At 31.1% G+C, this 10,609-nt stretch overlaps 1 protein-coding gene across 1 annotated transcript; it reads right to left on the bottom strand.

Moving 5' to 3' along the window:
* Positions 1 to 4,218: 4,218 nt before the first annotated feature.
* Positions 4,219 to 10,358, bottom strand: LOC131950807 (DNA polymerase beta). Its single transcript, XM_059313007.1, has 12 exons — positions 10,022 to 10,358; positions 7,751 to 7,863; positions 7,333 to 7,457; positions 7,122 to 7,196; positions 6,815 to 6,873; positions 6,315 to 6,364; positions 5,911 to 5,962; positions 5,733 to 5,787; positions 5,391 to 5,463; positions 5,178 to 5,248; positions 4,676 to 4,762; positions 4,219 to 4,293 (listed from the first exon to the last, which is right to left on the bottom strand). The coding sequence occupies exons 2-12, from the start codon at positions 7,809 to 7,811 to the stop codon at positions 4,219 to 4,221; spliced, it is 783 nt and encodes a 260-aa protein (XP_059168990.1). The 5' UTR covers positions 7,812 to 7,863; positions 10,022 to 10,358.
* Between the last annotated feature and the right edge of the window lie 251 nt (positions 10,359 to 10,609).

Below are 10,609 nucleotides of genomic sequence, written 5' to 3'. Positions count from 1 at the left end.
ACCCCACCCCTACATGGTCTGGTGAGCTGTGGTTCACGCTAAATGTTTACAATCATAGTGACGGCTATTAGGGGCAGATAATTTAGTTTGAAACTATTTTAAACTTAGGGGAGGTAACTAAGAGGAGGCTGCTTTCACGGGGGGGGGGGGGGTGGTGGGGGGTAGGGGTTGGGGGAAAGGAGGGGGGGGGGTAGTATCGTTCTTAACGACCTACTGATAGTGTTTTAAAGCAAATATTTTCAGTGGCAGCATTGGTACTGTCGAATTCACTAAATAGCGGCGTATGATATGCCGCGGGTCGGCTCGTATCCAATAAATGTGTAAGGTTAGCAAAAAGAGCTTGTGAAGTTACAACAGAAGATTTAAGCCTAACTTCTTTTACAGGTAACTCCAAAATTGACACAGTGTTGCTTAACATTTGTACCAATTATGTATGATTTGCTGTGTATTTTATTCAGCAGCAATTGCCATGCCCCAATAAAGGCAAAACTATAAATTCAACTTCCTCAAGATTGAATTTGGCATGTTTTTATTTAACACAGACTAGATTACTTAAAACGCAATGTCAACTTTTAGAACTTTGTCACAATAGTCTAGTTACACAAAACATCAACGCTCATGCAATAACAAGAGAATTATATGAGCTAGATTTTTTTTAATGACAAAAATGTGGATTTAATAATAATCATTAAAAAAGTTTTAAAAAACCCACGTTTTCTGATTGAACTAAAAAGTAGAAAATAAATGCTATAGGCCCTACATCACAATAATGCAAGCGATCACTCTACTATAAGCGATGAAAAACGTGGGGCGCCGAAGTAAAAGTTATATTACTATTGATTAGATAATACTATTGACTTTTATTAGGGAGCTTGTAGAGAGTCAACAGTATTAGAAACTGTAAGAAAATCACGGCGCCCCACGTTTTTGCTCGCTTATAGTAGAGTGATCGCTTGCATTATTGTGATGTAGGGCCTATAGCATTTATTTTCTACTTTTTAGTTCAATCAGAAAACGTGGGTTTTTTAAAACTTTTTTAATGATTATTATTTTCTACTTTTTAGTCTTTGTCTGTTTGTTTGCATTAAAATCTTGCTATCGATTTTATCTTTTCACTTTTTTTGGGTAAACGAAGACAACTCGTAAAAAGACAACTCGTAAAAAGACAACTCGTAAAAAACACGTTGTTTGAATACGTTACTGACTAGAACACATAGATTTGAACCCGTGTCGAGTGGGATAGCAATCGTGTGCCCAACCACTCGACCATATCGTCTCCCCCAAACTGGCCTACCTCCTGTAAGTTTAAACTCGGTTCAAGCTAAATTCTCTGCCCCTAAGCCTGTGGCGACATGTGATCGTTCGCTTCACTGCGCGCGAGGTACGCGTCGCTGGTTTTTTTTCTAATGGCTAGCAGAGGAGAATTATATATATAGATTATATAGCGGTCTAAAATGCTCAATAAAATGTTTCCATTGATCAATTTAGTAATAATAACAATTGAATATTCAATGGTCATCCAAAAGAAAGCTTCCCTGAAAATTTCAGCGCGCTAGCTAACTGGGAAGTGCCAGAAATTTCGATCGCAAGATTTGATTGGAAAGACAAACAAACAAACAAAGACACAGAGAAAGCAAGTTAAAGAAAACGTGGGAAAAAAAAAATCAGATATAAAAATCAGAAATGTAATTTTTAACTGCAAAAGGAAACTAAATGAAATTTAAAATTTCATTAAGTGCAAACAGCTATTTAGATGATATATATATGCCCCCCCCCCCCCAGCATAAAAAACCCCTGATAAAATAAGAGTCTATGAATATTCACTACTTTATTTATTTTCTAGCAATTAGCAAGTTTAACTTTCCAACTTATTTTTTTGCTGAAAAACTGAACAATAATTTTATATTAAACTAACCCTTTGAACCTGTGAGTCTCTGGGGTATATGAAATAAATTTTATCTCTTTCTTCAACCTTGGTACAGGGTCCATAGCCAAATCCCAAAAGAAAATTCAAGGCTTTTACAAGGTTTTCAAGGTGATTTTGGGGGGAATTTCAAGGTATAAACTACCACTAACGGGCATTACAATGAGGGTGATGTATGTTTTTTGCACACACAATTTTTGAAATAATTTTGGTGTTATTACAAAATTATCTGTCAGGAGATTGTCTGAGAGTCCAGCATAATCCCTTTTGCAATCAGTATCTTTGGTGTCAAATGACACTCCTCCAACTTCTTTTTTCAGAAAAACCTCTTTCAACACTGGCTTGACCATGTGACAGAAGCAATAGATCTCTAACAATTTTCCAAATGTTCACATAAGAAATTTTGCTACCAAGCTGTTCTATGAAAAAAATGTCCAGCCTATCATGTTCTCAATTAGATTTAGATAGACAACCATTTAGAGTACATGTATCTATGAATGTTGAAAATTGAAACAGAACTTGGTCACACTCAGCTGATTCAGTTTCCATTTGTTGACTAGGATGTGAAGAATTCCCTTCATTTTTTTGGTGAACTGGCTCTATTTTTAAACATTTGCATTAGGCTAAGTCTCTCACTAATGACTAAAGTAATGGAGATTTCAACAAAAAATTTGATGAAAATCCTATCAAAGTTTTCTTACAATCAGATTTGAAATTGAGAATTTGAAGCTCACTTGCTTTTTTTATTTTTTCTAGTGACTTTATTAGAGAGTCAGCAACAAACCCAACTTCGATTGAATGACTTGTCAATGTCAAGTGATAATCAGAATCAGGTCATTATACATAAAAGGAAGCATTGGTTCGTTTGTCTGATAGTCCTTTAAAAAGGACTCTGCACACATATTCCTTTAAAAAGGACTCTGCACACATATAGAAACAAAAAAAAAAACCTAGCTATGCTTGTAGAAATTATCCTGCTTAATGTCATAAATGACCTCACGCTTTTTAAAAGATTATTACCTCTCCCCCCCCCCCCTCCGTCACACATCACAAAAAGCCAGGCCCCGCCCTCTAAAATGACATCACACCTCAGCCTATAACCCCTCCCACACCCCCCCCCCCCCTTGATTGCAGTTCAATTTTTCTTAAAATAGGATTTTTTCCCAAAATCTTGTCTGAACTCTGTCAAAATAGAGTATTTTAATCAATTCCTTTTACAATTTATTAAAACAGTTTTCTAAAATGCTAAAATTCGTTTTCTAACATTGCTTTTTAATAATGCAAAAGTGTGATGTCACACGATCTGACCCCCCCCCCCCCCCATCCCCTCATCACACACCGTCACACGATTACGGATCCCCCCTCCCCCTACGAGTGTGACGTCATTTATGGACGACCCCAATGTCCCCACCTATGATATACATGATGACGTAAAGAAATATCGTGTAAGTTTTAAGTTAGTTCATATCGCGGAACAACAGAATTAAGTTGTTTTTTTTTTAACAATTTCACAAGTAACTACACAAGTAACCGTAATTCCGCAGCTACGTTTCGCCCTTTTGTGTTTAACCCACACCGAGAAAATTTAATTTAAATAAATAGAAACCAACGCTCGCATAGTTCAGGCTATTCTTTTTTTTATTTAAACCTAAGGCTTATTTTCTTGAAGAAAAAATATTAGTTCTAGATGTAGGTTTAATTATAATCGAGATAATTTCCATGCGCGACCAGAATTTTAATGATTTAGGCCACATTCCAATTTTTTTCTTTACGGACATCACCGATCGGGAGACAACAGACCACTCGTTCGTAAACGGAGATACCCGAAAAACGATGCTAAATTTAGCCCTCGGCTATCGTTTACGTCACGATCTAGAATCTAGGTTAGGAAGAGCCTATGCAAAACTGGTCAGATTGAGGTCATACCGCGAGGCTCAGCGAAGGAGAGGGTTGGAAATATTTGGCAGGACTTTTCTTAAAAATTTTAATACACTGGTTTGTCAAAATTTTAAATCTGACCACTATTAAAAATAGTCATTACTGAATGAACAGCAAACAAGATTAATAAACTGCTTAAAAAATACCTTTGATTAACTGACTTAGAAAAATAAAAAAGTTCTTTTGAAAATTTGTTGTTCCACATGTAATGAAGTGAAGTAATGCCAAAAAAACAATAGTGCATATTTCTTCTTCACTAATTGTTTCAGTTAACAGTTACCTGCTTCTGAACTACCTAAACCAAATCTTTTAGTCCTTTTCTTTATTAAAAATAACATGTTAAAATAGCAGAATGATTAAACAAACCTCAAATCAAGTCTTCGAAAAGGATACTCCTTCCCATCTTTATCTTTAGACAATCGACAGACTCCCTGTACATTGTAGTCAAACTTTAAAAACATTTTTCATATTTTTGCAGACATTAATTGTGATTTTAATGTTGTTCTGTTCATTTAGATAAACAGTAAAGCAATGTCTATGATTTTCTAACCTACAATTGAATTTATTTTAAAATTTGTTTTTTTTTTGTTGCATGAGTTATTTCAATATTTGCAGTTAAACATTGAAGAAAAAAAAAGATTAATTCAAAGGCAACAGTGTTAAAATATTTGTATTTGTAAAGAATAAATTTCATTAAGTCAACTTCTTTATTTATTTTTATTAAAACTGTAATGAAAGTTACACCACAAAATCTAGTGCTTTAAGAAATATATGAAAAGCTTTAGTAAATAAACTTAAAAAAATAAACATTACCATAAATTTTGTGTCCCCGTGAGATAAAGTATCTGTGATAAGTTCTGCTTCTTCCAGCTTTTTAATGACATTGTGCAGAAGATGAGGCTGAAAAATTATTGACCAAACAGTCTCAGTCAAAAACCTAATTATATCTTAAGTAATTAGATTTTGTGCTTTGATTTGGATAGGCCATACATTAAGGAGAGCTGCAACAAGTCATTACTAGACAAGGATCAAGAAAAAGAGGGTGAGCTAAAAACACCTGGCTTTGCAATATTTAAAAAGACATGAAAATTGTTGGGAAAAGTTGGAAAGAAAAAAAATAGCAAAGGAACGAAAAGCATGGGAGGATGTTGTAAATAACCTATTCTCAACTGGGAGGTGAAAAAGGCAAAGAAGTATATGTGCTGCTATAAAATATCAAATAAATAAAGAAGTCAAAATATGAAATACTTGTTTAATCAGTTTTTTTGTTTATTATACAGGAATTTTGAAATAAGAGATAAAATTCTATTCCTACCATTTTTTCTGAAGTAGAAGTGAATTTAGGATGGGTTAGAAGAAAATCAATATCTCCACTACTCTCAGCACCTTAGCATAGATAAATAAAAGTGTACATTTAAATATTTTAAATTATGGCATTTTTATTATGTTTATAAATTATTAAATTATATAAATTATATTCTTTATTACAAAATCAAAATAAATAATTAAAAAATTGCATTTGTCTCACCTCGTCTGAAACTTCCACACACTTTGACTTGATAATCTTTATCAATACTAAGTATAATTTCAGTGACTTTGTCCTGCAGAAATTTATGATCTTTAAGAACTGTTTCTTCAATTCATCTATTTTAGCTAATAAATCATACATTTCTAGAAAAAAATTGAAGCTATTAATGACAAAATAAAACAATCCATTGTCCATACGATACAGGGATAGTTTATTTAGAATTACTTAATTATCAAATATCAGTTAAATAATATAACTTGTTTACTAGCTTTCAAATATTATTCCTAATTGTTTTTTTTTTAAATGTAAACATTCAAAATAATTAAAAAAAACAAATTCTACCTGTATTTTTATCATTTCTTCTCTTGGAATTCTTTTTTCAAAGTCTTCAAAATGTCTAGGGAAATAATTACAGGGATCTCACTTCAATTAACTTTTAACTATGACTATTTCAAATAAAAGCTAAGTTAAAATTTCAATTTATAAAATTATTTTAATTGTAATGCTTTTTGACTCTTACTTTAGCCCAATCTTTTGATGATGATTCAGCTTATCAGTATGTTGTTTCAAATCTGGGAAAGTTTTAAAATTATCATGCCGTTATGAGAAACAATTGTAGCCGAAGTTGTATTTTATGTCATTCACAAAACAATGAAACAGTTAGTTTCATATTTTATGATTTTACAACTGTGTAAATAGTATCAACATTCTTTCCAATTATGTGTCATTTCTTAATAAAGTTACCCTTTTGAGCAAGATGAGAAATAGTTGTACTGAAATGGTGTTCATCTGTTTCTATGACCAAGGCATATGAATCAATGAATAAAGTGCCAATCTGCCTTCTTTCCCTAACATGAGCTGCTGCTTATTAAACAGTAGCAGTAATATTTGAAATATCATTCAATATAGTGTGAGAAACATTACCTGCTATTGACAAGATTCCTTCCGACACAAATTTCTGAGCAGCTGCTGGTCTGCAATTTTTAAAACCAGAAATAAATAAACACACACAACTGCTTGTTTTATGTATAGAGCATATACATGTGTATAGAGCATACACATGTGTAGCTTTTATTTAGAGCATATACTGTGTATACATGTGTAGCTTGTGTATGGAACATATACATGTGTATAGAGCATATACATGTGTAGCTTGTGTATAGAGCATATACTGTGTGTATGATAGAGCATATACATGTGTAGCTTGTGTATAGAGCATATACATGTGTAGCTTGTGTATAGAGCATATACATGTGTATAGAGCATATACATGTGTAGCTTGTGTATAGAGCATATACATGTGTAGCTTGTGTAGAGCATATACATGTGTAGCATGTATTGGGATATAAAATAACAATAATTTAAACAATGAGTTTTTAAAACTGCAAGCTATGATAAAAAAAAATTAAAGGGGATTTACATACCCTATGCCTGTTACTTTGGTAAGTTCATTTATTGCCATATTGCTATCATCTGCTCTGATCTGCAAGCAAGAATGTAAAAGCAAGCTCTTCCTTAAGCACGTTTTATTAAAAAGGCCTATATAGATCTACAAGTTCAATTTTTAAAAATCTTATTTACTACAGAAACCTTGTCAGGAGTGTACTCAATAAGGATGGAAGGATAGAGAGAGGAACATTAGCCACCTAACTTTTTTGTAGCACAGCCTTTTAGCAAAATGCCTACATTAATCAATTACTAAGTAAAATGACAATAAAACTATAACCTTACCTTTTCTAGTTTTTTAAGCTTTCCTGTATTGATGAACTCATCAATTTTTTTAGATATTTTTTCGCCTATACCATCCTGTTTAAGTTCAATAACTTTTAATATAACTAACCAACAAAATTATTATTGAAGGTAAAGTTTAAAAAGAAATTTTAAAAAAAATTATTTCTCAAGAAAAAATAATAGTGAATATAAATAAAATGTATTTACATACAAGCTTTTTTGCTTCTGCTCCACTTTGTATTCTCACAGGATGTTTAGCAAGAACACCAGCAGCTTTACGATACACATTGTATTTATGAATAGCCCTTGTGACATTTTTTTCATAATTTGCCAATTCTGATTGTATAAATTTAATAAAATTTCATGTCAGTTGAAATAGTTTTTGTAGCATTTATGTTATTAAATAAACTTTTTATTGTATTTATTATTTAATTATAAAAAAGTAAGCTTAATCAATTAATGTTATAAATTTAAAACTGCTTAATAAAAAACCTAATGATAAATTGTTATTTATCCCTTTATCCTGAAAATAAGAATACTTTTTAAATGATTAATCACTTTTAACTTTCACCCACAAAGAATATTCCAAACAATTCAAACAAATAAAACATATGGTGACCAAAACATACCCATCAAAAAGTCACAGAAATCAGAATTAGGATTGTCCGTTTCTATCTTGCGTTTACTCATGGTTTTAAAGTCAGTTGCTAGTTACATCACTTTATTAAAAAGTTCTCTGTATCTGAAATAAAGTGAACAGAGGAAGAGTGATAAATTATTTATACAATACAATCTGAAGATTTTTTTTCAATAATTTTTACATATAAATTAATATTAGAGATTATTTAAAAACTAAAAAAAGTGGGGACCTTGTTTTTGGGAACCATAGACTGGTATATAACTTTTTCATTTTCGCTGAACAAAAAGTTTGTTAAGCCTGCAATGCTAATTAGTAGACTGTTCTTAATTTCAAGATGGGAAAAAATTCTAATTAAGTAGGCTAACTACTAGGTCATTTAATTTATAAAAAATGGGGGTTTTATAACGTGCCAACTGGGTGTGCACAACTAAAATATACTTAAATCAGATACCCTAACTGATAACTCACTGCCCTAAGCCAGGTTTAAATTAATTTATATTTATATATATATATATATATATATATATATATATATATATATATATATATATATATATATATATATATATATATATATATATTTATATATATATTTATATATATATATTTATATATATATATATATATATATATTTATATATATATATTTATATTTATATATATATATATATATATATATATATATATATATATATATATATATATATATATATATACAATATATATAACATGACGCTGGCGGTAGTGTGTCAGTCCGTCATCGCTATGTTATTTTACTCTTTCGCATAATGTGAATAAAATATTAAATACACGCACATTGCTAAAACATATTAAACGGATCAATGTCAAATAATACTTTCGATTAGATTAATAGAAAAATCTGATACATTTTAATAACAGTAGGGTAAAAAACTAATTGATTAAAATCTTTTATAATTTTGCCAAGGGAGGTAATTTAAAAAGAAAATTAAACTCACGCTAATTAAAAAAATGTGAATGCAAATTCTGCAGACGTGCAAGAGGACATTATTGTTAGAAAATTATAATTATCATGGATTGAAAAAATGCACTGTGGTAGGTAAAATACAAATATTTTAAATATTGCCTTTTGTTTATTTTATGGATCAGTTGGGGTGTTATAGTCGTTTACTAAGTTAAATCAGGCAGTTCCGCCAGCACCCTGGCCGGGTGCAATTTAACGCCCCTCGCTAGACTGAGCGCTATGTGTTTATGTTTGCATATAAGTTGTTTTTATGTTATGCATTGTCGTTATCGTTTGTGTTTTTTTTTGCATTTGAGTTTGCACTGGGTTTGTGTTGTGTTTGTGTTTTCTTTTGTTTTTGTGTTATTTTTTGTGTTTTTGTTGTGTTTGCATTGTGTTTTCTTTTGAGTTTGTGTTTAGTTTTGTTCTGTTCCCAAGTTGGTATATTTTAAAAAGATTCACCCAGGCGGAGCACGGGTATGCTGCTAGTATATATATAAAAAGGCCTAAATATTATTATTTTGTAATATTTAGGCTATAATTTGTCTGTATAATATTATTAGGCCTAGATAAAGTATATAATAATGGTTGTGTTATAATTAATTTATAGGCCTGCCTAGTCAAATTTAATAGTAATCAGTGTTTCTTCCAAACTTTTTTCTCTTTATATGTTTTTTTATATAAAGTCCATTTTGTTCGGGGGGGGGGGATAGACTATCTTTGAGGGGCAGAGCCTCTCTTCCCCCCCCCCCCCCCCCCCCCTGAAGAGATTCCTGGAAGAAACACTGATAGTAATAGTGATAATTTAATAAGTATATAAGACATTACAAGATAATTTATCGTTTTTAGGTAGATTACATAAATTTGCCTGAAGCTAGTAATATGTGGAGTAGATGTAACTAATGAAAAAACTTTAACATGAGTATATTTTCTGATATTTTTTAAAAAATATATAGATAATTGAATAATATATCATCATCAAGGGTAAGGGCTCCAGAAAAAAATCTAGAATCTGCTTCTTATAGTATAGTTAAATTTTAAAAGTAGTTGATACTTTTGTTGTTGAAGGCTTTAGGCTAATTTACTAGATCTAGTTGTAATTTACTAATTTACTAATTACAGTACAGTGTGTATCTGATACTGCACTGAGTTTAGAGTTTAGTTAAATTTAGAAGCAGATCAGTGGTACTGATTTCCCCCTTGTTTCTCTGATGCCTGAGGGTAATAATATTAATAAACTTTTAAAGCTTTTTGTCTGCTATTAAAAACTACCGGTACCCCATTCCCCACACTGCAAGAGACGATGGAGAGGTTACTGTGAGGTCACAGTAGACCAGTCTAATACGTCATGGTAAAATCACGATATAGCGTCGGTTATTATTCCGGAACTGTACAGCAGTAAAAAACAGTAAAACCATGGCGTAGTCTGTCGAGCCGTTCCGGAAACCACCGAAAATACTGTAAACCATCATTTATTTGCCGCCATATTATTTTTAATACATAATGTTTAAAAATGTGCAAGGATTGATTTTAGTTGCATTTTAAATACTGTTTTGCTAATTATTTTGTATTTCTAATTATTTTAAGTGTATGTGCTAATTATTGCTGCTACTAAACATTATTCCAGTTATTCTTACTACTTTCTTTAGTTAATCTAATCGTCTTATTATTTACTAACAGAACTAGAGCTGGCTGTCGCAAATCTTCTGCAGGTTTTTTCTGTTTCTTAAAAAAAATTAATTACTACACTCGATTTTATTAATAATATTTAGATTTTCTATCTGTTATTAATTTTCTGTCAATTAAACTGTAAATTAAGTTAAAACATTAATTTAATGTACTTGACTTTAATTATTATTTCACCGG

This window comes from Physella acuta, unplaced genomic scaffold (assembly GCF_028476545.2).
Source record: "Physella acuta isolate Inbredline_101_S28 unplaced genomic scaffold, ASM2847654v3 ptg000781l, whole genome shotgun sequence".
NCBI lineage: Eukaryota > Metazoa > Mollusca > Gastropoda > Physidae > Physella > Physella acuta.
Note: the sequence above shows the minus strand (reverse complement) of the source record. Positions and strands in the feature narration are given on the sequence as shown.